General features: G+C 56.5%; 3 protein-coding genes and 1 long non-coding RNA gene across 9 annotated transcripts in view; 2 read left to right on the forward strand and 2 right to left on the reverse strand.

Annotated features, from left to right (window-relative positions):
• PDE2A (phosphodiesterase 2A) overlaps positions 1–3,114 on the forward strand; it is a 42,245-nt gene extending 39,131 nt beyond the window's left edge. For both annotated transcript variants that reach the window (XM_005487153.4, XM_074536126.1), the window contains one exon: positions 131–3,114. In XM_005487153.4, the coding sequence (XP_005487210.2) occupies positions 131–356 (226 nt within the window). In that variant the 3' untranslated portion in view covers positions 357–3,114. The remainder of the gene's footprint in view (positions 1–130) is intronic.
• Positions 2,392–4,819, reverse strand: LOC141728283 (uncharacterized). Its single transcript, XR_012579200.1, has 2 exons — positions 4,591–4,819; positions 2,392–4,265 (listed from the first exon to the last, which is right to left on the reverse strand). It is a non-coding gene; the product is annotated as an uncharacterized LOC141728283 (long non-coding RNA).
• Positions 4,820–4,870: 51 nt separating this feature from the next.
• ARRB1 (arrestin beta 1) lies at positions 4,871–17,699 on the forward strand. 2 transcript variants are annotated; one of them, XM_074536127.1, is made up of 16 exons: positions 4,873–5,323; positions 10,352–10,382; positions 10,960–11,020; positions 11,420–11,464; positions 11,799–11,995; positions 12,665–12,724; positions 12,844–12,911; positions 13,346–13,481; positions 13,561–13,645; positions 13,736–13,808; positions 14,119–14,256; positions 14,452–14,535; positions 14,732–14,755; positions 15,608–15,678; positions 16,054–16,105; positions 16,739–17,699. In XM_074536127.1, exons 1-16 carry the CDS (start codon positions 5,304–5,306, stop codon positions 16,848–16,850), a joined length of 1,257 nt encoding a protein of 418 aa, XP_074392228.1. In that variant the 5' UTR covers positions 4,873–5,303; the 3' UTR covers positions 16,851–17,699. The 2 variants fall into 2 exon arrangements, with proteins under 2 accessions (XP_074392229.1, XP_074392228.1); XM_074536128.1 differs by lacking the exon at positions 14,732–14,755 and having other exon boundaries at positions 4,871–5,323.
• WDR73 (WD repeat domain 73) lies at positions 17,699–27,633 on the reverse strand. 4 transcript variants are annotated; one of them, XM_074536130.1, is made up of 8 exons: positions 27,497–27,633; positions 27,356–27,423; positions 26,903–27,057; positions 26,162–26,250; positions 25,002–25,069; positions 24,187–24,351; positions 22,704–23,078; positions 17,699–22,118 (listed from the first exon to the last, which is right to left on the reverse strand). In XM_074536130.1, the coding sequence occupies exons 1-8, from the start codon at positions 27,535–27,537 to the stop codon at positions 21,880–21,882; spliced, it is 1,200 nt and encodes a 399-aa protein (XP_074392231.1). In that variant the 5' UTR covers positions 27,538–27,633; the 3' UTR covers positions 17,699–21,879. The 4 variants fall into 4 exon arrangements, with proteins under 4 accessions (XP_074392231.1, XP_005487211.2, XP_074392230.1 ...); XM_005487154.4 differs by having other exon boundaries at positions 26,903–26,991; positions 27,497–27,632; XM_074536129.1 differs by having other exon boundaries at positions 24,178–24,351; positions 27,497–27,632.

Below are 27,633 nucleotides of genomic sequence, written 5' to 3' on the forward strand. Positions count from 1 at the left end.
TGTGCCAAGTCTTGCAGATGTTGGGGAGTGTTCCAGGCTGTGGGGATGAGGGTTGCAGTCAGCCAAGGGGGTTGCACTGAAGTAAGGGGGGGCAGCCCTGTGCTGATGGAATGCATCCCCCACTCCCCAGATTGCTGCAGGATCTCTTCCCCAAGGCAGCGGAGCTCTACGAGCGGGTGGCCAGCAATCGGGAGCAGTGGACCAAGGTCTCCCACAAATTCACCATCCGGGGGTTGCCCAGTAACAACTCCCTGGACTTTCTGGATGAGGAATATGATCCACAGGTCCCTGACCCCCAGCTCAATGGCTGCCTGGAACCTGAGGTGGGGCAGCCCGCCGAGGCTGGGGCCGAGTGAAGAAGGCAACGGGGGGGCCACAGCCATGGCTGGGCTGGGAGCATCCCCAAGCCTCATCCCCCAGCTCAAGGGGAGGAGGTTTGGGGGGATATCAGTGAATCTGGACTACCACAGCAAGGGCTGTGTGCTGCCAGCAGCCGCCACTGGTCCTTCCCCACCACTGAGTGACTATCTCCTCCCTCCAGGGTGGGTGTTCAGGTGTCCCGTCCACCTGGGAGTCCATGGGACACTGCCTTGGTGGCTGGGAGCACCAAGGGACACGGTGGGGCTGGGGGATGGATGTGCTTTAAGCTGCCTTAAGACTGCAGGTCCTGTCCCCATGGGGTGACAATAAGAACGATGTCCTTGGTGGAAGCACCCATGGAGGGCTCGGTCACCATGACATGGGCGTGCATGGGTCAGCAGGACAGAGGGGGATGGTGCAGGGCAGGGTGGTGAGGGGCAGTGGGACATCTCTGGGGTGGCTGTAGAGTGTATGGGGGGTGTTATGGAGATCTATGGGGACCATAGATCAGGTTCATGGAAGAAGGTTGGCTTCAACTGGAGGAGGGAAGGGGCACCAGAGTGGGATGGCCACTGCCATGGGGATGTGCCTGCATCCCCTGCTGGGATCCACACTGGAGAACCAGCTGCAGCCTCTCCCTAGCAGCTGCTGAGCATCCTTTGGCTGAAAGCTCCAGCCCTCTAGGACCCCTGAACCCACTCACCCATGGAAGGGCTCATATCTCACACAGCCCAGTCCCATGCAACCACACAACCACATCCCCTACAAGGGCTACACACCTGCCAAGGCTGGGGGTCCTGCTGCTGGTTTGCATGCACAGGGGAGGGAAGCTGTGCTCCACAGGGGGTCCATGTGGTCCCACACATCACCTTCACCTTCTGGTCCCATTCATGTTCTTGCCATAGGTAGAGGAACATGGGTGTTCCTCTGAGGTGTCCGCCTGGAGCCTCCTCACTGCAAGCAGCTTCTCTGCTTGGTGACCATGTTGTGAGCATCCCTAGCTCACAGTGGCTTCACAACTCCTGCCATACCAATCTCTGTGCACGGATCCTGCCAACATTTGGGATCCTTCTGGTCTTGCAGACCTCTGGACATGACCCTCAATGGTCTGCTGTGGTCCCTCTGGTCCTGCAGACCACCATGGCATCGACCCTGCTATTTTCCTGTGGTCCCACCAGTCCTGCGTGGCACCATGCATGGATGCTGTTGGTCCACCATGGTTGATCTGGTCATGCATGGACCCTGGTGTTTTCCCATGACTCCCTCCTTGTCCTGACTGCCATGCATGCACCCCACCAATCTCCTGTGGTTTTTCTGGTCCTACAGACCACTGTGCATGGACCCTGCTGCCCTCCTGTGGTCTCTCCAGTCCCACAACCCAACCCATATGGACCCTCCCAGTCCCAGGGGCTCCACCAGCCCCCAGGGTCTGACCAGCTGTATGTGAGGGCTTCATCACCCCAGCCAAGGCCACCTGAAACACCCATGAGCAGGGGAAGTGCTGGGGCTGAGTGCGTGGGCTCAGCATTGGGGGATTAGGGTGCACTGAGCCCTCAGGCTGCATCATCCAGCTTGTGGGGGCTGGATGAGTCCACCACCACACCAGGGAAAGGCGATGGGTGCAGCAGGGTAAAATTCCAGCACTGCTGGCATTGGTGTTGGTTCTGGTGGGATCAAGAGTGCATATGGGGCCCTTTGCCACCCCATGCCCACTGCTCTGCAGTAACCCATGGCACCATCCCCAGTGGTGCCACAGTGGGTCCCTCCTGGATTTGGGCTGCATGGTGGCTGCTTCTCTCCTTGGCTTGTCTGTGAGCGATGACTTGCCAGTGTTCTCGGGATACCTGGAGCGTGTGTCTGCAGGAGCAATGGGAGACCTCAACGCTGAGCTGCTCCACGTGGCTGAAGTGGCCTGAATTCCTTTTGCCTTACCTACTCGGAGATGCCTTTAGTGAGATGCTTTGCCCGAAGCCTGGTGGGACCCACCTGCTGACTGAGTCTGTCTGCTGGCCCATGGTTTTGCCTCCAAGACCCCCTTAAGCCCTCCCCTGCTCCCCACACTGCCATAGGGGGTGGGGATGGTCCCAGAAGGCAGCAAACCCCCAAGCTGCAAGAGGAGGACAGCAGCCCCATCCCTGTTGTGACGTTGGCACAGCCCTGGCACCAAGGTGCCAGTAGGTACAACTGTTCAAAGACAGCCCCCGCATCCCAGTGCCGCCCAGGGATGCCTGACAATGCACAGATCTCCCCATCCAAGAGATGTGGGGGTGTCCTGCACTTGGGTTCTGCATCCCAGGTACCACACCGTGGTGGGGGCACCCAGGGATGCCCTTTTCCCAGCTGTATCCCACTTCTCCAGCCCCTGCTGCTGGTGTGTGTAGGTAGTCAAAGCTTTCCCAGCTCCTGCCCCTGTATATACCCCTCTGGATAGTGAGGAGTGCAGCTCACAGCCAGCCCAGCTCACCCAGGAGTGTGCACAGGCGTGTGTGGGTGTGCAAACCTCCTCCAGCTTTTCTGTCCTTCTGTCTTGCGGCACTGGTTGTTCTGGACTCCAATGGAGCCTAAGGAGGAGATGGCTTCTCTTTCTTCCTCTCCTCCTCCTTTTCTTATTCTCCTTTTCTTCCTCCTCCTTCTCCTCTTCCTCCTCCTCCCCCTACTGTTTCTCGTCCTCCTGCTCCTTCTTTATTATTATTTCTCTTTTTTTGGTGGGTTTTGGTTTTCCTAAATAAATTTCATATGTCAACCTTCCCGTGACAGGTTGGTGGGTGGCCTTGTTGGGGTTTGGGGAGCTCCAATTGAAACTTATGAACACCAAAATCACCCTCAGGAGGAGAATCCAGCTTGGGCCGTGTAGCTCTGACTCCCCAGGAAGCTCCAGCCGCTCCTTGGATGTTCCACTCTCATGGAATGCTCCAATGCTGGGCCCCATCCAGCCTGGCAGCTGGGGGAGCTGGGCCTGGGGCAAGATCCAGCTTCGGCTGGGCATGCAGGGGGATCCTAGGCTGGGATGCAGGATCAGGCCTGTGTTGGGACCCCTATGAGCCTGGGCTGGGGCTGGGGCAGAATCCAGCTGCTCCTCGGGCTCCTGCAGCCATCCTTGCATGGCCCCAGAAGGGATCCCCTAGCCTGCCCATCATCCATCAGGACTGCAGCTTTCATTCCCGTCATCTGGCTAAGGAGCAATTTATTATCCAAAATCAATGCAGCACTTTCATCCCAGCCCAATCTGACAGCTTTTGGGCATTTTATACCCAGAGGAAAAGTCCCCAGAGGCTTTGGTGCTGGCACGCTCTGGCACTCCATGAGCTGCCAAAATGGGGGTGAAAAACTGTGAAAAACTGCCCAAACTACCAAATGCTCCAAAAAAAACTACCAAATGCTTCCATCTTGCTCCAAGTGCCGATTCAAATCCTGGGATTAAACCCTTTAATCCTCCGAACTAGTCCCAGAGCAGGGTTTATGGTTCCCAGCCAGGAGCTGCCCCACTTTGCCTCTGCCATCGAGGGCTCTGTGCCCTTAGGTGACATTCCTGCCCGGATCCGTCAGGGTATCACGGCCTTCCTTCCAGTCCCTCACCGCAGCCTCGGCCCGTCATTGCTTCCTGTCCTTTCGTCCTGGCTGATCCCAACAGTGGGGAGCAGGTTTCCCCGAGGATGGGGTAAAGCTGCCCCATGGGTGTGGTGCAGGTGTCCCCACAGTGGGCACAGGTGACATCGCGTGTCCATCCTCGGTCCCCTCCATCCGCCCCACGATGGGGGCGGGATAGGAAGGGATGCTCCAGCTGGGGATGCACCTAGCACCGGGATCACCTGAATCCCCGTTCCCCACGGGCTGCTCCGCGACAGGAGGCGGGCGGGAGTGGGACACGGCCGATGGGGAGGGCGGGGCGGAAGGATGGACGTTTCCTGCAGGGAAGGCGGATTCCATTGGAGAGGGGAGGGACACCTCGGGGGCGGGGTGTTCGCAAGTGCGTGTGTGTCTGTGTATGTGTGTCTGTCTGTCTGTGCAGGGGTTGTAGGCGCACATATGTACATGTGTGTGCACATGGGGTGTATGCGCACGTGTACACACTATTTTGTGTGCACGTGTTTGTGTGAGCACACACACGTGCATGCATGTTTGTGCACGTGTGTGTGCGTGAGTTCACGCGTGTGTGCATGGCGCCTGTATGCAGATGTGTGCGCGTGTAGGTACAAGTTACGTCCCTCCCCACAGACACTTTGTACTCACACTGCCGCGTGTGTGCTCACGTACGTGTCTCTGTGTGCCCTCAGACGTGTCCCGGCTGACGCGCCGGTCTCCGTTCCCCACGCGTGTCCCCAGGATCACACGCGGGATTCTCCCCGCTGTGCCCGCGCGCAGCCGCTCGGGGGCGCCCCGAGCCGCGCGCGTGCTCCCGCCGCTCCGTGTGTGTGTGCGCGCGCACTGCCCCACACTCTCCTACCCCCTCACCGCCTTCCCGCCCCCCCCGTGTCAGCCCGGTGCCCCCCCCCCCCCCGTATCCTCTCGCCGTATCCTCTCCCCGCCCGTGCGGCCCTTGCGCGCCGCCGCCCCCGGCCCCGGGGCCGCGCCGTTCAGGGGCGGGCGGAGGCGGCGGCGGCGGCAGCGTCCGCACCGGAACCGGGACGGGCCGAGCCCTGCCGAGCGGCTCCGAGCGTGTCCGAGGGGCTCCGAGCGGTTCCGAGAGGCTCCGAGCAGTTCCGAACCTGCCCGAGCGGTTCCGAGCGGCCCCGAACCGGCCGGCGTGGCGTCCGCCCGGGCCGAGCCGAGCGGTTCCGAGTGTTTCCGAGCGTGCTCGAGCGTTTCGAGCGGTTCCGAGCGGGCCCGAGCAGGGCCGCACCGGGCCCCGCGCCCGCCCCGCCGCCGCTCCCTCCACCATCCAGCCAGTAATTTTCCAAGCCCAGCCGGCGCTTCTCGGCTGAGCCCGCAGGATCGGCGGGGCCATGGGAGACAAAGGCACCCGGTGAGTGAGGACCGGGACAGAGAGGAGCATCCCGGGGGGGCATGCCCGGCAGTGGCGGGGGAAGGGTGGGACAGGCGCTGCCCGTGCCCTGCGCTGGAGCTGGTGGTCCCCTGAGGTGGCCCCGCTGCTGGGATATGGCGCTCCCCGAGCGGTAGTAAGCACCCGGAGAGCGGGGGCGTCACTGCTCCCTCCCCATCAGATTTGGAGCCTGCATGGATTTGGGAATGGGGGAGGCTGTTGTCATCGCGGTGACGCCGGGGGACCCAGGCCCTGATGTCACTCCCGGCATGCGGCACAGCTGGGGGTGTCAGGGAGCACGTGCCAGCCCTGGAACACAGGGACACGAGGGCCTGCGACGCCTTCATCCCATGGGAATGCTGCCATGGGGATGCTGTCTTTTAGGGGCCCCTGAGCAGAGGTGGATGGGGACCCCCCCTGTGCCCCTCCAGGGGCAGGACGGTGGCAGGACCTGCTGCACATCCTGCAGGGAGCTGTTGGGATTTGCGGGGAGCTGCAGGACCGGTGGGGCTGCACATCCTGCAGGTAGCTGTTGGGATTTGAGGGAGAGCCTGATGACCCCTGCCAGCCCTTGCAGGGAGGCCTGGGGGTTTGACATCCGCTCACAGGTGTGACATCCTGTGACATCCGCTCACTGGCTGGCACTGGCAGAGTGGTCAAGGTGTTGACAGTCCCATTCCTCGCCCCAATCCCTCTCTGCCCCCTTAGCCATTAATCATGGAGGATCAGGGATTTCAGAGTGCTGCTGCTCACCCCTAAACACCATGGCCCTCCCTTTGCTCATCCCCATGTCCCCTGGCAGCAGGATCAGGGGCTTTGGTGCAGCCTCTGCTCCCCCCCCGCCATGGCCACAGCGTGAGAGAAGGATGAGGGGGTCTGGCCTGCCTGGGCAGAACCTTCCAGAAGCATTGCAGTGTTTTGGAGTGGCAGGATGGGAGCTGTGGGTGCCTGTTGAACTCATCCAGCATTCTGGGAAGCGGCTGTTGCTGCTGCCGGCCTGCTGCTGGGTGTTGGTGCCCCAGCCATGGCTGACAGCATCCGCTTCCTCCTTGCTCAGTATCCTGAATTCTTGAGAATTTGTATTGCGCTCCTGGGGCCGGCAGGCAGCCCCACAGATCAGGGGGCTGAAGCAGCCACTGGATCCCCCCAATGTCTGAGTGCACACCCCAGGATGCAGCTAGATTGGCCTGCAGGGTTTTTCAGGTGCCAGGGGGAGCTTGGTGAGCAGCATTCCCATCAGCAGGCGTGCCGGCAGGAGAGGCATGAGCTGATCTTCTCCCTGCCTACGCAGCGGGTACCGTGGGAGCTGGGGGAGGGTGAGGGGGGAAGAATTAGGCTGACAAATCCCTCTTGCACTCCAGTTCGGATCTCCAAACCCAAATCCACTGGGTTTGATCGGGAGGTTCAGCTGTGGGAGCTGATTTACTATGTGATTTCCCCAAAAGCCCATTTTGGCTGATTCCTGCTGTGGCAACCCACTTTTCTCGGGAGTCACCAGTGGGAAGAGCTGGAGGATACAGCTGAGTTGGTGGCTGTTGGCAGCATTGATCACCTTTCCCCATGTTTCCCACACAGCACCCAGCCAGGGCAGCTGCAGCCCCACACAGGATGCCCAGCTACTGGAATTCCTGGCTGTTGGGATTCTTAGCCTGTGGCTTGAGAGTGGCTTCCTGGTGGCTGGGAAGTGCTGCAGTGCTTCTGGTACACCAGAGCCCATCTTGGCTGGCATTAAGCACCCCTGGCACCGTTCCTCTGGCCCAGCAGTATCATCCAGCCCCTCTGAGCATTCCACCACAGCACCTTGCTGCTAGGGGGGCGACCCTCACCTACCACCAGACTTGCTGCTCAGTCCCTCCACCACCCCATTCGTCCCCCTAGGTGAAGCCATAGGGTGTGGGAGCAGGACAGGGATCTCCTCTGGGAAGAGCCCTAGAAGGTGGCCCAGGACTCCTGCTTCCTGGATGTTGTTTGGAGAGCAAACTCTGGTAATAACAGCAGGATCCAGACACATCCCGGATCCCACAGCTAAGGCGTTTCCTTGCCAAGGAAGTTGGTGGAGCTCTGACCCAGCTGCTGGGGGATGCTGCTGCTGACCCTGGGAGGGGATAGATAGACAGATGAATGCAGCAGGGATGCAAAATGCAGCACTGGGCCTGTGGCATGCTCTTGCTTTGGGATTGGCTGGCATGGTTCTCCAGGCTTATCCAGGCACAGCTGGCATGGAGCTTCTGGCCGCCACCACGGGGTTGTGCCGGTGTGTGTGATGTGGTTGCTGGTGGTTCCATTATCCCTGGAGGTCCCTTCTAACGTGGCCCTAGCTAATTAGATCTGCCAGCCAACCTTGTTAGCATGAGGGCTGGCAAAACCCCTGAATTCTCTGCCCGGGGTTCAAAGGCAATCAATGGTGTTGCCATCGGATCCTGTTCCAATGCCTAGGGGAATTAAATCCTCATAAATCTTCCAATCAAGATCCAACAGACCCCACTAATAATAGCCCTGGCTGGGTGCCTAACAAGCTCATTAAGGGATGGGATCCATGGCAGGGAGAGGGCAAGCGGGATGGGATGTGGCTGCGTGGCAGCGTGACAGGCTCAGGGGGCACTGGCACTGCCAGCCCAGGGCATGAGGCCCCAAGGCTCTGATGGGCAGCAGCAGAGGCCACTTCCTGCCTCATGTCTCCAGGATTTCGACACCAGGAAGGGCTGGAGGGGGAGGGAAGGCTTCACACTTCCTCCTTTCCTCCCTCTAGATCCGGAGGCGGGTGAGGGTCACCCCGCTGGCAGCAACAGGCCAGCGTGTCCCCATGTGCCCCTTCCCTTCTGTCACCGGTGCTGCAGGGGAGGTGAGCGCTCCTGCAGCCGTGCTGTGGGGCCAGGCAGGGCTGCTGCACCCACAGGATGAGGGCACAGCACACTCATGTACCTACAGTGGGGAGCCAGCCTGGGCTCCTGCATGCACAGGGTGCAGCTCGTGCATTCTGTGGTGCTTCTGCACCCCTAACCTGGGGCTTTTGTGCCTGCAGTGTGTGTGCGGCTCAGCAAGGCTCAGGCTCCATGGGGCCTGTTCCAGTGTGGTGCCAGCACGAGTATGTGCCAGGCAGGGTGGTGAGGAATGGCTTCCTGCAGCACCTGCCGTCAGTCTCACTCACACTGGGTTCATTAGCAGCTCTGTTAGTGCTTTCAGGGCTGGCTGGGAGTACCACCCGTGTCTCAGGGGCTGGCAGTGGCACCCACAGAGCCTCCAGCCTTCCCAGTGCACCTCAGGTTGTGATCCAGCATGCTAGACCCTCTTTGGGGCTTCTCTTGGGAGCTGGTCCGTGGGGTGTGGGGTGACAGGCTGTCAGGGGATGTTCCTTATCCTGCTCTGAAGTAATGCCTCATTAATTACCCATGAAAATCCTGCTGTTAGTTGCTCTGTGCTCTCAGGAGGATGCATTCATTGCCCCTCCATCCCTGACTATGGAGACTGATCCCCCCATGGCTTTCAAATCCCAGAAACTGTGGGGTGCTGATGCCCTTCCATGGCAAACTGAGGCCTTTATCTCCCCAAGTTACTTAATTGGAGCAGCATTCCCATTAATTCCACCTTTCTTTGCACCAGCACAGGATCACACCTTCATCAGCAAACCCTCATGACAAACATCCTACTGTGGAAGTGCTTTCCCATTTTGGCTGGGAAGGGTCAATCCCCCAACCCCCACAGGGAAAAGCCATCCAGGAAGAGCCAGCAGGATGTTCCTGATGCTCCTAGTGGCTTGGGACAGCCAGAAGGATGTCCCCAATATTTTATGTGTGTGGCAGAGGGTTCCTGTGGCTTATCTGGGGACAAGGGAACGAGGGCCCCCAACCCCCACACTCCCTTATCCAGACCAGATCCTGCTTCCTGGACAGAGCCTGGCCAGGCTGTGCTGGTCCCTATGGCTCTCAAGAGAGGGATGTGGAAGGCTTGGGCGTGCAGGAGTGCACAGACACACAGAGGCAGGGACACAGGGAGGTGGGGACAGAGCATTTCAGGGCTATGGGAGTGAGGGGTGTGCCCACACATCTCCTGATGCACCCTCCCCCATTGCTGGGGTGGTGGTCACTCCCAGGCTGCAACCCAGCAGCTGCTGCCTCCCTGCCTGCCCCTGGCTTGGTGTGGGCAGCTGCAGGCACTGGGGTGGCTGAGGGTTCATCATCCACTAGCAACCTTTGACATTTTGGCAGAGCCAAGCAGCTGCCCTGGGAAATTGTTTTTTTTCCAGCCTAAAACCACTACTAATCTTCCCGGATGGTTTTAATGGAATTTAAAGGCGAGGAAGGATTATCTGAGGAGAACCCATTATGGGTGGCTTTGTGCCAGGTCAGGCTCCAAAATATCTGGCAGCACTAGGCACCCTACCTGCCTCTGCCCACTTCCTGCCTGCAGCAGGCAGGCTGGGAATGCTCTGGTATTCCCCAGCAGTGGCATGTTGGATCCACATCCTTTCTCCCATATCTCTGTGGGGTATTCCAGAAGGATTTTGGGAGTTGAGAGGGGTGTCTGGAGGCTAGTTCCATGGTTTGGAATGGCAATAAAAAGCCCTGGGGACAGGAGCACCCAGACTTTTCTGCTTCTCCTGTGGCTTTGGGATGCATCCATGTGAGGTAATGGTGAGGTGGGTTCATCCCATGGGATGCTCCCATCCTGTGCATGCCTTGACCCCATGGTCCCACACGCTGTCCCCAGGGCCAGGTGGGTGCTGGGGTGCTGCTGCCTTTCACAGTGGTCTCTGGGCACCATCCTCAGGTGAAGGGGTGGGCTGGGTTCCTGATGCCTCCATTATCCAAAGCTGGGTCTTGGCAGTGGGTGCTGAGGGTTGGATGCACCTGGCACCATGGGGCTGTGCCTGTGGATGCTTCTTCCCCCAGGGACCGTTCCTGAAGGGGAGAGCTGGACAGCTCCATGGGCAGGGAGCCAGGAGCAGAGTGGGGGTTCAGGAGTGGGGGGTAGCCCTTGCTCCAGCACTCACCCCCCTTTGCTGTTTTGCAGGGTGTTTAAGAAAGCCAGTCCTAACGGGAAGGTAAGGGGGACATGGTGGGGGGAACCATGGGGTCACAAACATGGCTGGGAGTGGGGGGTGGGCATGTCCCTGAACCCTGTCTGCCTCAGCATCCTGCCAGGGTGGCAGGAAGGGAAACTGAGGCACAGTGGGGCTGGTGGGTGGCTTTCCCAAGGTCAGGGGTCCAGCAGACAGGTTTTGGAGTGCTGGGATGCAGGTGACTCTGCCTGTGGGGGTTTTGGGTTAGGCAGCAGGAGCTGATGCAGAAAACCTTCAGCCTGGCAGCTGCCTGCCCTGTGCCTCAGTTTCCCCATCAGAGAAAGGTGAGAGGATGACACTAGGGGGTTCATCCCTGCTTGACAGTGGAGTACAAACCCCTGGGATGTCACCCAAGAGTCCCCAAATGCAAAGTGTCTCCTGTTCTGGGGACATCTGGTTCCAGGCTTTCACTGGAATGGGGTGGGATAGGCTTTGGGCTACCAGAGGGACAGGGTGACACTGGGGATGATGAGGAATATGGACTCGTGTGGGTGGTGACAACATGGGGGGCCCTGGGGGGTCTGCTCTGTGCACCCTGACACCCTGTTCTGCCCTGCAGCTCACTGTCTACCTTGGGAAGAGGGATTTCGTGGACCACATTGACGTGGTGGACCCCGTGGGTATGTGGTGGCAGGAAGGGGACCTCAGTTGTAGGGAAATGCATGCCAGGGTGGGCTGGGCTGTCTGGGAAGGATTTTGGGAAGCAGAAAACAGCTGATTTGGGATAATGTTCATGTCCTGCTGTGGCTTTGCATATGTCCTGGGTGTGGTTGGTGCAGACTGTCCCTGCTAGCAGTGTGTTGCCCCCAGGCCCCAGCTGGCAGCTTGGAGGTGATGATTTGCTCTGTAAAGAGGGAACATGTCCCCCCTTAACTGTGCTGGTGTCCCCCCAAACCCTGCCTGTACATTCCTATCTAACCTACCAGCATGTCCTCTGACCCTGCCATCGTGTCCCTGAACCCTGCCAGTGTGTCCCCCCGTCCCCATGGTGCATTTCTGACCTGGCTGTTCCATTGCAGATGGAGTAGTGCTGGTGGATCCTGAATACCTGAAGGAGAGAAAAGGTAATGTCTACCCCTGAGGCCACAGAAGTGGCACTGCCACATCCCCATGCAATCCTACCCAGGCATCGGCATCTCTGGGCTCTTTGGTGACAATTTCCAGCCCCTGTCCCCACGACAGATTCCCTGTCCTGTGGAGAATGGGGGGTGCTGTGGTGGGCATCCGAAGGCACAGCTGGCTGCTGAATCCTCGTCTCCTCAACATGGCCTGTCCTCAAGCCACTGCTTCCCAGTGCTGGTGGCACTGGCATGAGCCAGGGTGCCACCTGCCCCCATGCCATGATGGTCCCTCCATGACCCACACCCTGCTCCAACCTCCCCTTGTCACCCTCTCCAGTGTTTGTGACGTTGACCTGCGCCTTCCGCTATGGCCGTGAGGACCTGGATGTGCTGGGGCTGACCTTCCGCAAGGACCTGTTTGTGGCCAACTCCCAGGCCTTCCCCCCGGTCCCCGAGGACAAGAAGCCCCTGACACGGCTGCAGGAGCGGCTCATCAAGAAGCTGGGCGAGCACGCCTACCCCTTCACCTTCGAGGTACGGTGCTCTGGGCTGCTTGAAGGGACAGAGAACCCTTTGGTGGGGACAGCAGGGTTTCGTCTGGCACAGCTTCTGGTGGTGTATCTTCAAACTTGTGAGCAGAAAGTAGCCACCAGTAGGGAAACTGCCAGTCTGTGTCAGCACCAGGGGTCCTTGCTAACACTGGGAATCCATGCCAGCACTGGACAGCTCTGGCAGGGAATGGGGTGGGGGTAGATCCCCTGCTCCTCTGATTTCCCCAGCAAAGCTTTGGCAATGCTGGCCACTATGGGATGCGAGCTGCTGGCATCTTCCCATTGTCATAACCGTGTAATGAGAGTGATGCTGGAAAATAAAACAGCTCAAGGCACGTTCCACAGCAGCCCCGTCCCGTTCGTGATTTGTACATAGCCCCCGGCTGGCAACAGCCACCCTCTCTGGAGCTCTGTGACATTTTACGGTGCTCAATGCTATGGCCTCAAAAATGTCCCTGACGCCCTGATTTGTCAAAATCCCCAATTAATTAAAACCCTCTAAAATAATGTACTTTTGTAACACTTTGGGATTTGGGAAATGCAATAGTAAATTGAGGAAATCCTTCCCATATTTCCCGCTTTCCATTGTGGATAGGGATAGGGAAGTACTGGTAGCCCCCCAGAAAGGTCCTCACCCCCCTTTCTCTTCCAGATCCCCCCCAACCTGCCTTGCTCTGTCACACTGCAGCCAGGCCCAGAGGACACGGGGAAGGTAAGGTCCCCCATGTTCCCATGCCACGAGGCTGTGGTGAGTGGCCATTGCTGGGGTCACCTCTTTGGGGAGTGCAAAAGGGTTTCTCTGCCTCCTTCTCCCCCATTCCTGGTTTTCAGGCCTGTGGAGTGGACTATGAGGTTAAAGCTTTCTGTGCTGAGAATCTGGAGGAGAAGATCCACAAGAGGTAAGCAGAGGGGATCCATCCAGCCTGGGTGGGAACAGCATCCTCCTGGTACTGGCAGCAGGAAAGGGGCACCGCAATTTGTTACCCACCTTGGGTGAGATGTTTTCCAGAATAGGATAGAGTTGTTATCCAGGAAGGGGCTTGGATGGGGATATTTTCCACAATGGGGCTGGGATGGAGGTGTTCTCCAGGGTAGGGATGGGTCAGAGAACATCTAGGGTCTGGGATATCCACCACTGTGCAAGGAGCCCAGCACCTGCTGTGGGCAACCTGGACCAGCCATAGGGCTTTCCCCTTGTAGCTGTGGTGGGCATCCAGACAAGACCTTCCATGGCATCCATCTGACCCAGCAGAGCAGAAGAGGGATTTGACCCAGAATGGGCCAAGAAAGAGGGTAGCCTGTGGGCAGCCTGAATTCTCTTGTCTTCCCCCAGGAATTCGGTGCGCCTGGTGATCCGTAAGGTCCAGTATGCACCGGAGAGACCCGGCCCCCAGCCCATGGCAGAGACCACCCGGCAGTTCCTCATGTCAGACAAGCCCCTGCACCTTGAGGCATCCCTGGACAAGGAGGTGGGCAAGGACTGGGGTGTGTACACTGGTGGGGTGACCCTGGCGACCTCACCATCCTCTCTGTTCTGCTGCCCTACAGATATACTACCACGGGGAGCCCATCAGTGTCAACGTGCATGTCACCAACAACACCAACAAGACCGTGAAGAAAATCAAGATCTCAGGTGAAGAGTAGGCCTCCACCCCAGTGGTGTCCCTGTCCCCATCCCTGTGGCGGCCTACCCTGATCCCCATCTTGCTGTGTCTCTCCCTAGTGCGTCAGTATGCTGACATCTGCCTCTTCAACACTGCCCAGTACAAGTGCCCAGTGGCTGTGGAGGATGCTGAGTGAGTGGAGCCCTGGAGACCTCAGGGAGGTCTTGGAGGAGCATTGGAGGTCTCCTGCCCCAGTGCAGCCCCACTGGGATGTTGCACTTGGAAAGCAGGAACCAGTGGGAGGAGCAGGGAGATGGAGACCTTTTTTCTTGTGGCATCTTGGGGACGACACCCTCTGCGTCCTCCAGGAAAGAGATGTTTATCAGTCTGTGGCAGGCATGGGAATATGTGGAGTTCACCAGGCTAAGATGGAGATATCTGGGATGGGCTGTGGGAGCTGTGGGTGGCTGGTGCTCTGGCTGACCTTGTAAATCATCTCCAGTGATATGGTGGCCCCGAGCTCAACGTTCTGCAAAGTCTACACCCTCACCCCCTTCCTTGCCAACAACCGGGAGAAGCGGGGGCTGGCGCTGGATGGGAAGCTCAAGCACGAGGACACCAACCTGGCCTCCAGCACACTGTGAGCCCCTCTAACCCCCCAGGGCTCCTGCTTCCCCTGCAGCGTGGGGGCAGGACCTGGCCCTGCGGGGCATCCAGCCCCTGCTCCAGGGGTGATGCTTGGGGTGGAGGAGATCCCATGGGGGACCTCCAGGAGGACAGGGGGCTGGTCCCCATGGACATTCCCTCACTTATGCCCACCTGCCCCTTCCTCCAGATTGAGAGATGGAGCCAACAAGGAGATCCTGGGCATCATTGTCTCCTACAAGGTGAAGGTGAAGCTGGTGGTGTCACGAGGAGGGTGAGTGTTGGGCACCCCCCCACCGTGCTGCACCTCCTCTCTAACCTTGGGACTGGTCTGTGCTGCAGGTGGGGCCCCATCATCCTTAAAGCTCCCCTGGGACTAAGCAGCATGGGTGGGACAAAAGGTGTGTGGGGGTTGTGTGTCCTTGGGAGGGGTCAGTGACTAACGTGTTGTATCCTTTGACTCATGCCAGCCTGCTGGGAGACCTCGCCTCCAGGTAACACCGCACTCCCCCCAGCGCCCCCGTTCCTCACTGCACCCCCTCAGCCCCTCAGGGTGCTACCTGATCCCATGCCTGTCCTGGGAATTCCACTGTGTTGGGGATGCTGTCTCACCTAGAGCAAAAAGCCTGGCAGAGGTGGGGCTGGGGTGATGTGGCTGGGAATGCTGGCAGGGTTTGAATTCTGCATCATCCTACTTGTACTGGAGTGAGAGGCCTGTGGGTGCTGCTGGGAGAGTGAGCTGGGCACAGAGGTGGCTCCATAGGGCTGAGCATCTCTGGATATGGGGAGGCAAATCTCTGGGGCTTCCTAGGTCTTCATCCTCACATCACTTCCCTCCCACAGGGAGGTCCCTACAGGGACCGTGGGACTACTTGTCCTCTTTTGGGACATTTCTGTCTGAGCTCTGTCCTACCTGCCCCTGGGGCAGCTTGTGGCTGTGCTTAGGCTGTCATGCCCTGATGCCACCATGCCCACTGAGCACTGGGAAAACTTGGTGCACCTCCTGCCATTCCCATGGCACTGCTGGCTGCAGCCTAAGCTCAAGGGATTTTGGATTACCCCCCCACAGCTGCTAAAGACAGATTTTTGTCATGCTGCTCTCCCTCCTGATTCCCCTCTGCTTCCCAGGGGGCCTGTGCTGATCCCCCACCCTGGAGTCCAAGCTCATCCAAGAGGCATGAGAGCTGCTGAGCAGCTCCATGGAGATTGACACAGGGGGTTGCCCAACTTTGTGGTCTCTATAGCAGCTCTAATGGGGGTGCTGTTCTGCTCCCCCTCTGCAAATTTGCCTTGCTCTACATGTAAAGTGCAGGCAGGCCTGTGCTTTACCCTGGTGTCTCTTCCAGCGACGTTGCAGTGGAGCTGCCCTTCACGCTGATGCATCCCAAACCCAGGGAGGAACCAGTACACCGGGACAGTGAGTGTCTGTCCCTGAGTGACAGGGCCAGCATCCCTGGGGGTGGGTGGGGGCAAAGGGAGCCAGTGAGGCTGCATGGAGGGAGACTCTTGGCTCCTGTTGGCCCTGTTCACAGGGCCTCAGCATTAAATGGGGGTGCTCCCATGACCCCAGTGTAGCCAAACTCCAGGGGGGGTTGCATCCACACACTGGAAGTGGTGATGACTCCAGGGGAATCTCAGCCACCCCAGTGGGATGGCAGTGATGGTGGCGGGGGGGGTGGGGTCTTGCCCACCCTGGTAGGAGGGCAGAGATGATCCTGGAGAAGGTGTCACCCACCTCGGTGGGATGGCACTCACCACCCTGTGACTAATCCTATGTCATCCCTTTGTTCAGTTCCAGAGAATGAAGCGCCCATAGATACAAATCTGATAGAACTTGATACAAAGTAAGAGACTAAAATACACCCCTCCCCCAATTCCCACATGTCCTGTGGGAATGTGAAACATGGCGGTTGCATGGCACCCCCCAATTCTCTAACACCTGCTGTGCCATGGGATTGGCACGTGTGATTAACCCCACGCATGTCACCTGTAATGCATGACGCGTGCTGTTCCCCTCTCTCTTCTCTCCTCCTTCGCCCTTCCCTGCATGGCTTTCCAAAAAACAGGAGAAACTGCAGTAAGAGGCCGCCGGGATCGTGTTGGGGTGTGCGGGAGGTTGTTGCCACAGCGTTCCAAGGGCTGGTGATGTGTTTGGGAGGTTTTAGGGTACTTAATCCACCCAGCTACTTCCTGCCCGTCTGTGGTTCCCCCACAGCGGGACAAATGCCCATGGCTCTGGTAAAGCTGCACCTGCTGGAGAGCTTGGGGTCTTTTTGGGGTGCATTGGGCAAGTATTTAGTAAGGCTTTGAAAACCAAGGCTGTTTGCTAGGGATGGGGAGTTTTGGGGCCCCCTGAACTGCTGTAACATGGTGGCCGTGCAGGTTGATCTCACTGGGCAAGCTGGGACAGCTTTGTGGGAGAGGAGGTGTTTCACCTTGCACCCCACCTAAACCCACTTCCCTTGTGTCCTCACTAGCGATGATGACATTGTGTTTGAAGACTTCGCCCGCCAGCGACTGAAAGGCATGAAGGATGACAAGGAGGATGAGGAGGAGCGGACAAATTCCCCACAGCTCAACGACAGATAAGCGAGCCCCCCCCAGCTCGCCACCCTGCCCCAGGGACACCCCTACATTAGGCTGCTTCTCTTTTCTATAATTAATTAATTTTGTTTTCTACCTGTACTGGGAGCCTCTCAATTGCCCGATGGCCACAGGACCTATAACCGTCCAGCTGTGCCGTGTTGTCTCTTCATCCAGCTGCCAGAGCTGCTGTTTCCCGTGCAGGGCACGGCCAGGGAGGTGCTGGAGGCACTGGGGCTCACTATAACTCCGTCCCTGTCCAGCCTCCTGCCACTCACTAGAGCCCTTTACTATGAGATGCCCCTTTTATGAGTTTTATATAAGCCCAGTCTCAACAGCAGTTTGCTACAGGGAGGGGGGTTACAGCAGAATTGTGGGGGGGTGTTTTTTTTAGGCAGCCTTCTCATGGGAAAAGGCACCTGTGCACTTTGGTGTCCCTTCGTTTCACCCATGACCAATCCCCCTCTGTCCGGCCCTGCTGCATGTGTTCCCTCCCTGGGATGCACGAGCCTGGCTTTGACTTTGGCCCCTGCCCCAGCTGCTCCAAACAAAGGGGGTGGGCAGCACCTGCCCTTTTCTTCCCCCAAGTCCCCCAAAAGTGGCCAAGCCCAGGCGGTCTCCCAGCTGCATCTGTTTTCACACCAGTATAATCTCCCTGGAGGAAACCAGCTCAGAGCTGGGAGCTGCTGGTGCCAGGTTAAGGCGGCAGAGGGGACCCTGTGGGTCTGTGCCATCTGCCACACACTGCTTGCTCTGGAGAGGCCTCAAATGCCTCTTCACAGCCATGGCAGTGTTGTGGCAGAATAGCTTTGTTCCCCAGCGGGATGTTGCCAGGGATACTTTTGTCCTGCCAAGCTGCAAAGCCCCCCTGGTTGATGTTTCGCTCTGCCTGCATGGGATCCAGCACCTGTTTGGGGGTAGGGGAGAATCAGGGCTTTTGCCACCCTAATCAGTGTTTTAACAGATGCTTGTACCTCCCAGATTGGTGGTGCCTGGACCTCCGTTCCCCTCCGAGGGTCTCTGGTCTCCCACCATTCACTGAGAGGCCATTCCCACTATTTATTGTGCTGTTGCAGTCAGCGTTGTCATCTGAGAGCATTTTGTAGGGATAGCTCCATCCCCCCCACCCTGTTTGTGGGGTGCTGAGCTGAGCCCACCCCCCTCCCCCTGTAATTTTTGAGTAAAGCTGATGGGCAGCGTGGTACTTCTTTTTGTAAAGTGGTTCCTTTGTACTGATCATTGATACCTGCTGCTTTGGTTTCTCCACCCTGTCTGTGATGTTTCTGTGTTCTGTCAAATAAATTATTCTAGTTTATTAAACTCAGAAAAAAAATAGAAAAAAAGAAGAAACAGTAAAACACAGTCCAAATGCCTGGACACTTTTCTTGGCTAAGGATGGGGGAACTGGCTCAGGCAGCAAGTCACAGAACCATAGAATGGTTTAAGTTGGGAGGGACCTTGAAGCTTATCCAGTTCCATCCTCCCTGCCATGGGCAGGGACACCTTCCAGTAGAGCAGGTTGCTGAAAGATCCATTGAACCTGGCCATGAATACTTCTAGAGATGGGGCAGCTTCTCTGGGCAACCTGTGCCAGGGCCTCACCATCCTCATTTTTTCCCTCCTGCACAAGGACCAGGGAGCAGCAGCTACCTGCCCTGCTCATGCCACACCATGCCACTGATGACAGCCTCCCTGGTGTGCATGCAGAGGAGTCAAGGAGGAGAAGAAGGATTCTGTATCCCACAGCAGGGACTGGGCATTATTTTGGAAGTGAAATGCATGGTCATGCAGTACTTGATGAGCACAGGGCACTAACAACCTGCTTGTTAAACAAGTCATGTCCAGTCTGTGTCCTGCTGAGGAATTGCTCAGAGCTGATTGTGTTAATGATCACACAATCATGGAGGTTGGAAAATCCCTCTAGGATCATAGAGTCCAGTGGCTCCCAGCCCTGCCAAGGCTGGGACCATATCTCCATAGACCACATAAAAACCACTGACCATATAAACCATATCTCCAAGAGCCACATCCAAACATCTGTTAATGGTGCAGGGAGCTTCTCATCCCCTTTGAGAGCAGCAGGAGCCAGTACTGGGGAGTGAGCCAAGTGACACCTCCATTTCTGGACCTGAATTTGGAGACAGTCCCTCATGGAAGGGCTGTGGTTTGTCCCCTCACAGCCAAGGAAGGAGAAACCCTGCCTCAAGTTGTGCTAGAGGAGGTTTAGATTGGATATTAGGGAAAATTCCTTCCCTGAAAGGATTGTTCAGCCTCAGGACAGGCTGCCCAGGGCAGTGGTGGAGTCCCCATCCCTGAAGGGATTTAACAGATATGTAGATGTGGCAATTGAAGACATACATAATTTAGTGATGGACTTGGCTGTGTGTGGGTAAAGATTGGACTCCATGATCTTAAAGAGCTTTTCCAACAAGAATGATTCCAGGATTCTGTCTCCAGTTGTGTTACCTTGCCCAGGGGTTAGAACTCTGTGGCCTCAGTGAAGACAGGCCTTCCTAGAGGACCTTTCCATGGTCCCAGGGAGAGCAGAGTTTGGACACATTCATGTCCCATGCAGCTTGAGCTGCCCTTGCCACGCTGATGCTATGGGGAGGAAGAGACTGTCGCTAAGTTGGTTCACTTCATGGGTGTTGGCATTTGTGCCAGAGGCTGTCCCAACCTTCCCTGCCAAAGACAAATCTGGCTCCAGCAAAGCCAAAGTCTCCATAGTCACACAACCAGACTCTGATTGCACATGGACATTGCCAGAGACTCCATGTGGTGCATTCCTGAGAGCAATGTCCCTCCTGCCCAGCACAACTCTCCAGATCACTCCTATGTGCATAATCCCTTCCCACAGCATCTGTGAGTACTTAATATTTTTTTATATCTCCAGTCCCCTGTCAAATCTGCTTCAAGCTGGACAAGAAGGCTTAAGTTATTTTAGGAAAGAAAAGGGAAGTTTAGATGTGTACAAACTGAGCTATTGCTTAAGCCCCATTTTGAAAGCCAAGCAAATTCAGTTCCCTGTCCTTGTTGCACTCTCTGCATCACTGTGATGAGGGAGGAGGTCAGCTGCTCCACACGTCCCAGCAAAGGAGGCAGTCAGGAAGAGGTAGCTGGGGTCCTGGGAAGGCTCCAGTGGTCTTCTCTCTGCCTCAGAGCTCACCTCTCCAAGGTGAGACCCTCCCTCTGTGGGTGTTTCCCCCAGGAAGGAGGAGCTGCACAATCTGAGTGCACCTCTGCCAAATTGCCTGCTCCCAGGGGTGCTTGAGGAAAACCCACTGAGCTCCAAGATCCCTCTGTGGGAGCCCTTCATGTCTGTGTACTACAGGCTGCCCTTCCTGGGGCTGCTAGGGGTTCCAGCCATGGGGCAGAAAGGCCCCACCTGCTAAACACAGAACCCTGCAGGTCTTGGTGCAGGGGAAGGGCACGCTGGGCTCTACCAGAGCCGGAAGGAACTGACTCAAGAGCAGATGGAGAGACTTGAGAGCCAGGAGCCCTCCCCCATGCCCACATGGGGCAGAAATGCTCCCAGGCTCTTGGTCAGAACCCATTTCCTCCAGTTCAGCTCTGGCTCAACTGCATTGGTTTTGCTGTAGACCCCTGGAAGCACAAAGGATGCTCAGGCACTCCTGCAGGAGAGCTCAGCTCCTCTAGGACTCAAACAGGCTTTTCCTTTTGTTGATTGCTGGTGACAGAGATCCATGCCTTTCGTAAGTGACAAAACATTACCATGCCCAGCCTTGGGCAGGACACATTGCCCCTGCTTCACATGCTGCCAGGCAGTTTTGGGACGAGCAGAAATGCTCATTTGGCTTGTCCTGGGAGAAAAATGAGGCACGTTCCCAGCTCAGCTGCCAGGCAGACAACTGTTGCCATGGCACAGAATGAGTCAGTACAGCACATTCCCAGTGTAAGGTTTCCCCAGGTGCTCTTGAAGTACAGATTTCACCCCCATCTCACCTGTCTTCAACCCCATCTCACCTCAGTGACACCCAAGCAGAAGGGAGCCTTTATGCAGCAGGTTGTTCCTCCCAATTAACACCTTGGTAAAAGTGTGAGTGTTGTACGAGCTGCAACACAGCCCAGGAAATCACATCAGTTTCATCAAATCTACGTGCTGTTGGTGGGAAAAGAGCCAAAGGACACCAATGCCTTGTCTCAGACCAGGTGCTCTCAGGATCTAGAGGGGGAGGGGCAGAGTTTGCAGTAGGCTGTGGCAGGAAAGGTTGTTCCTGTTCCTTTTGCAGGCTGCAAGCAGGAACACAAGTGCTCACACTGAAACTTCCTGAGCGGAGGTCACTGCTCGTGACATGTGAGCACGTGATAAATGTCAACAGCCCTCAGGGGTGCAGCTTCCACTTGGTGCTCTGGGCCTGGAATCCAGTGGGTAAATATCCCACTGAAGAGCCTGTTTCCCCAAATTCCTGGGGTTTTTTTTCATAAAATTGGAGAATGGTTTGGTTTGGAAGAGACCCCAAAGCTCAGCCAGTTCCAACTCCCTGCCACAGACAGGGACACCTTCCAGTAGACCAGGTTGCTGAAAGATCCATCCAGCCTGACCTTGGGCACATCCAGGGATGAGGCAGCAGCAGCTTCTGTGGGCAACCTGTGCCAGGGCCTCACCACCCTCACAGGGAAGAATTTCTTCCCAATATCCCATCTAACCCTGCCCTCTGGCAGTGTGAAGCCATTCCCCCTTGTCCTGTCCCCCAGGCCTTTGTCAAGTCTCCTTTTTGCTCCTCTCCCTTGCTGCAGACATGACAAAGCCTGTGATCAAACAAGAGCAGGATGTTTTCTGCCAGCAGCAGAAACACAGGCAGAACCACAAGCACAGCTCTCATCTGAAGGCTGGTACACTGGAGAACAAATAACACAGGCAAAAATTTTTACTATTATTAAAATAGAAATTTTACAGTTGTTCTGCTCACTGCAACAGTCTCCAAACAGTATCTGCAGGCAAACACACACACACACTGCAGCCCATGCAAACTACAGCAGAGGCAGGAAATGCCCCATCTCACCAAAACACCACCTACCCACACTTCCCACAGGGCTGAACCCAGTCCCAGACGTGCAAGGAACCATCACTCGCTGCTGACAACAAAGTTCTGGGTTTCTGCAGATGCCACGTGTGCACAGTGACCAGGGGAGGGTCCCTGCTGCCACCTGCTCCACCGAATGTGTGGCCTTTGTGAACGAAGATGGGCTCTGCTTCCCTGCCAGAGCTGTCCCAGCTCTGTGTGTCATACACATGCACAGTGCCATCAAAACCTTGGATAAAAGGGAATCAAAAGGATAAAGAAGGAATAGAGAGTGCAGAAATTAACAGCTTATTCTAGTCCAGCTGGGCTCAGGATCACCTCCCAGCAGGAACAAGGAAAAATGGCCCAGACTAGAAACCTGTGAGAAGAGAGCAGCTCTGCCTCTGAGGAGAGTGTCTCAAAGAAACAGCTGATGTGGAGAGCCCACACCAGATCCCCAAAGTTTGTGGACTCATGGGTGTGAACATGCAAGGCTCTGGTCAAGAGGCAGCCTTGCTGCCCAGCTGGCATTATCAATGCTGCATCCTGCAGCCAGGCTGCGACTGGCACTGTCACACAGTGCTTGTGGTCAGCTTGGGGCCTTTGATCTCGCAGAAGGGCAGCAGGCATCTTCCAAAACCCACCCAGACCCCTTCTGGAGTTGCTGGAAAGAGGCAGCTGCAGAGGACAATTATCTGGCATCTCTGCTCGCTCCAGAGGTAGCACTGAAAAGCCACCTTGTCACTGGGGGGTTTTAGGTGAAGTGAACTGGCCTTCACAAAAATATAAATCAAAAAAGCACCCAGAAAAGGAGATCTCTGCCCTAAGCACCTACCTGAAACGGCAAGGTAGCCTTCCAGAGCAGGAGCCCAGGAGACGCACAGGAACTCCGCACCTGAGCCGGAAGAGGGGACTCTGGCCTTTGCCACAGCCAAGAACTCCGAGGTTTTCCTGAGGTCTGTCAGGGCCAGGAGCCCCCTGCTCGAGAGGCGAGCCACGGGCTGGGAGCTGGGCTGGGAGCCCTGGGCTGCATGCCGGGTGCCCATGCACCAGCGCTCGCTGCTGGGCGCTGAGGGCACTGGCACGGCCTCCGTGAGACCCTGCGGCTGCCGCGTGTCGGCCAGGCACAGCCGGCCCGTGGCACTGCACAGCAGCAGCAGGCTGCAGTCCAGGAAGGCCAGGCTGCTCAGCTCCTCGCTGCCTTGGGGAGCTGCAAAACAGAGGCAGGGCTCAGGTCCAGTGAGGAGCATTTCAGGATTTCTGTGCTGCAGTATTGCCTGAGAGAGAAAGCAGGATGGATGCTCAGGAGTAATGTGTCCAGCTGGAGCTGCTAGAATGAGTCCAGAGGAGGCCATGGAGAAGCTCTGAGGGGTACGGCCCGTCTGTCCTAGTGACAGGCTGGGACAGCTTGGAGTGTTCAGTCTGGAGAAGAGAAGGAGCCCCTGCCAGTGCCTAACAGAGCTTTCCACGAGCTTTCCCTTGTCCAAAGTCCCTCTCCACCTTTCCACGAGAATTGGAGAGGGACTCTGGACAAGGGCCTGGAGTGACAGGACATGGGGGTATGGCTTCCCACTGACAGGGAACAGGGTTAAATGGGATACTGGGCAGAAATTCTTGTCTGTGAGGGTGGTGAGGCCCTGACAAGGCTGTCCGGAGAAGCTGTAGCTGCCTCATGCCTTCAAGTTGGTCAGGGCTTGGAGCTATCTCTTCTAGTGGAAGATGTCTCGGCTCATGGCAGGGAGTTGGAATGAGATGAGCTTTAAATGTCTCTTTCAAACCAAACCACTCCAAGGTTCAGTGAGTCCCTCTGGCACAGGGACAGTGACAAACAGACCTTCCTTTTCCTCAGTGCTATGATACTGCCACTGGACACACACATCCCCTCTTCCCTCCCCAGCAATGAGCTCTGTGGGGACTGAGTCTCACTGCACAGGTGAAAGCACAGTCCCCAGATCCCCAAGGAAACCAGACCTGCACCCACCACCTGTTGTAACCAAGCTGTCACCTCCCTTGTTTGGGACAGCACACAGCATCCCTCTGTGAACCCAGTTCTCCACACTGAAACTATCTCAGGTAGTGCCCAGATTTGGAGCAGAAATGTGAGAAATCAGTGTAATGTGAGTGTAAGCAGCTGGAGATGGACCTGACCATTGTCACCTCTTTCCTCAAAACAATATACTTGTGGCAAATATCTTTATAACCACTTGCACATGTCCAAAAGTACCTGCTCAGTGAAATGTGTGCTACTCAAGCAATTAGCATTGCTTGACCCAAACTCCACCTTTCCAAAAACAAGACATTAGACTTGCCTTGAATACCTGCTGTGTAGACATTTTTCCTTGATTCAACCTCTGTAATTTGGATTCTGTCAAGTCTTGAACCATGAAGGACCCATGGGGCTCTGGCTGAAATGGTGTCAATTTTAGCCCAGGACTGCCCAGTGCCATTTTCTGTTGCTATGGTGCTTATGGACTTAATAACATCTATTAGGAAAAGATAAAAACAGATGTTAAACACATTGAGAATCAAGTAATCCATCCAATTAAGCTGCTTCACAACAATACCTCACAAAGGTAAAACTGACCTGCAAAACCAATAAGAAATCTAATTATGCCTAACCCCTTCTTCAGAGTAAAACCCCTTTCTAATTCATCCAGCAAGGCTGACAAAATGCTGAGCAAAATGAATGAACATTTGTGAATCCAGATGTTTATGTTCACTGAAGAAGTTTTCTCCTTTTGCACTTCCTTTCTGGTGGTTCACAAGTATTTCCCAGTAGCAGCCTCTCTTTTTGAGAGAAGGTGGATCACAGTCCATCCCAAAAGGCAATGGATGGAGCTAACCATTGGAGTTACAAGGGGACAGCATGCAAACTACATGCAGTACAAGGCTACTGTGATAGGCCTGAACATACTGATTCTCTGACAAGGTTTGTGCTGTTAACTCCAAACCACCAAAACTGGTGTAGACCCTTGTCTTGTACCCTTCTCCAGCCTGTGCCACACAAGTGTGGTCACTCAGGACAGGGAAGTGGCACTCCTCTCCTCATTTTTGACACACAGGAAGAAGGGGAAGCTAGAGATGTGAGATGCAACAACTGCATTGGGAAATACTTGAGCTTAGAAAGCCTTACCAGAGTCCTCTGCTGACACCTGCCAGACCTGGAGGGAGCTGTCGGGTGGGCCACTTGTCACCAGCAAGCTGAGGAAACAGAAGAATCACACAAAAGTGTCTCCTCAGGAGCAGAGAACAGCCTTGTTTTCCCCAGCCTGGGACAAACTGGTCTGCTGCTCCTGTCAGCAGGAACTCCTGCCTCTGCTTGGAGCAGAGTGGTGGCTGGAAGGACCATAATCCCAGAACTCTTCATGCAGGGATGCTCCATGCAGCCCAGGCAAGAGCATTTATGAGGATATTTTATGAGGATCTGCTGAGTAGTGGCTGAGGGAGCTGGAGATGGTGCTCAGCCTGAAGGAGGCTCAGGGGGCATGTTTTTGCTCTCTACAGCTCCCTGACAGGAGGGTGCAGCCAGGTGGCAACTTGGGTTCTCCCAAGGAACAAGGGACAGGACAAGAGGAAATGGCCTCGAGTTGCACCAGGGGATGTTTAGTTGGATACTGGGAAAATTCCTTCCCTGAAAGTGTTGTCCAGCCTTGGCACAGGCTGCCCAGGACAGAAGTGGGATTGCCATCCCTTGAGGGATTAGAAGCTGTGTGTGGCACCTGGGGACATGTGTCAGTGGTGGGCTTGGCAGTGACAGGGGAATGCTTGGAACCAATGGTCTCAGAGGGCTTTTCCCACCTAAATTATTCTGTGATTTAATTATCACATTTTCCAGAAGGACTAGGCTGAGAATGATCCAGACAGCCCCAAAGTAGTCAGTGGGGCCTTGTGTAGGAAGAAACACTGAACAAGAGATCAGCCAGCAGTATTTGTTTGGTCTAAATCCAGAGCAGGACAAAAGCTCCTGAACCTGCTCACACAGGGTCCTGCAGAGCAGTGGCACCAGCCACCAGTGTCCTGTTCTGCTGCTGAGCAGCTCCAAACAATGTCAAATGCCAAAGGAAGGGAAGGTAGAGCAGGAAAACTCTACAGGGCCCTGCTGCTTAGAACTGGGGTAGGGAGCAGCAACATCAGCAGTTCTTGGTATGTAACTGGCCCAGACTCTCACTGTTCTCAGAGCTGGCAGGATTGACCAGCTGAGTTGGGAAGCAGGCATGGAAAAGGAGTTTGCTCTCAGTGGATAAGTCCCTTCTCCATTTCCAATACACCCTGGGAAGGACCTGGTAGTCATACCTGGTGTCTGGCACGTATTTCAGGCTGTACACTGGGCGCTCTGAAAATCCACCACATTCTACCTTGAAATCTCTCTCTGGACACAGGCCCTAGAAATCAAAGGCAAAGCCATTTCTTCACACATTGGTGCACAACTTGTGCTCAGTTATCACACAAAATGACAGAGACATGAGGCAAACTCTTGCTTGGTACAGCTCTTCCCTGTCCAGCGCTGCCCTTTTCAACAGGAGATACAGCACTGAAGGATTCCAAAACAGTCAGAGAGAACAGAAGCCTGGAGAAAGGTGTTGCCAAGAGCTCTGCCTGTGTTTGTTGCCATCAGTGCACATCTAGCTCAGGAGCTTTCCACTTACCCAAACAGCACCTTCTACTCTAGTGCAGAGATCACCCACCCAAGGGCCAACCTTGGTGCTCTGCAGGGTGGTCCCCCAGGCCTGAGCTGCTCAGCAAGCCCCTTCTTCACGTGGCTTGCTTTTCTCTTTCTCCATGAAATGCTTTCATTCACATACCTGGAGATGAAATGTCCACAACCCAAGCTGTCTGCAGAACAGCTGCAGGACAACATGACTGGACAACACACAGGTGACTTATGTGCTTTTCCTTTCAACCAAAGCTGCTCAATCCCTGGTCATGTCCTTGTCACAGCAACAGGTAACAGCTCAATGAAGGCCACCAAGCCCTGCCTTGGCCTCTGAAAACATTAGGCCAAGGAGGTCAGAGAGGTCTGGCTGCGACACCCACCTGGGTCTCCTTTGTCAGCAGTGTTGGCGGTGGGATCAGCTGCAGGATCTCGTTCCCATCGGACTGTCCATACCCGGCTACACAGACACCTTGGTGGGTGGGCATGAAGAGCCAGGAACACGGTGAGGGCTTCCCCCCTGCCCAGCCCACCCTCCCTGAGACAAACCCGAGTTACCGCACAGTCCATGGAGCGCCAGGCCCTGAGCTGGAGCCCAGACTGAGCCCGGAGCAGCTCCAGCCACTCAGCCCCACCTATGGGGTCCCACACCCTGGCATCCCTTCGGGACCCCAGACTGGCCCATGCCCAGAGCCTCCTTTCCCCCTTCTCCCGCCCACGGGCCCCGGCCCGGCCCCTGGGCCTCCTCCTTTCCTCCGGCCAGCCCCGGGCCCCGCACCCCGGAGCCTCCAGCCTGGCCCCTCTCCTCCCCTCAGCGCTCCCCGCCTCGCACTCACGGTCCCCGCGGGCCCATTCGATGAGGCGGGTGGGCGCCTGGAGCTCGAAGGTGTGCAGGTCGCGGTACCTGCGGGGAGAGGGCGGCTGTGAGGCGGCGGTGCCCGGCTCGGTGCCGGGGCCGGGGGCCGGGGGTCCCTCACAGTCGCAGCGACTGCAGCAGCCACTCGTCCGCCGCCTCCATGGCAACGCCCGCCCGCACGGCGCGCCCGTGACGTCACGCGAGGACGCGCGACAGTGACGTCACGCGGGCTAAGGGCGGGGAGTGGCGGTGCGGCAG

The sequence above is a fragment of the Zonotrichia albicollis genome, chromosome 2, assembly GCF_047830755.1.
Source record: "Zonotrichia albicollis isolate bZonAlb1 chromosome 2, bZonAlb1.hap1, whole genome shotgun sequence".
Classification (NCBI taxonomy): domain Eukaryota; kingdom Metazoa; phylum Chordata; class Aves; order Passeriformes; family Passerellidae; genus Zonotrichia; species Zonotrichia albicollis.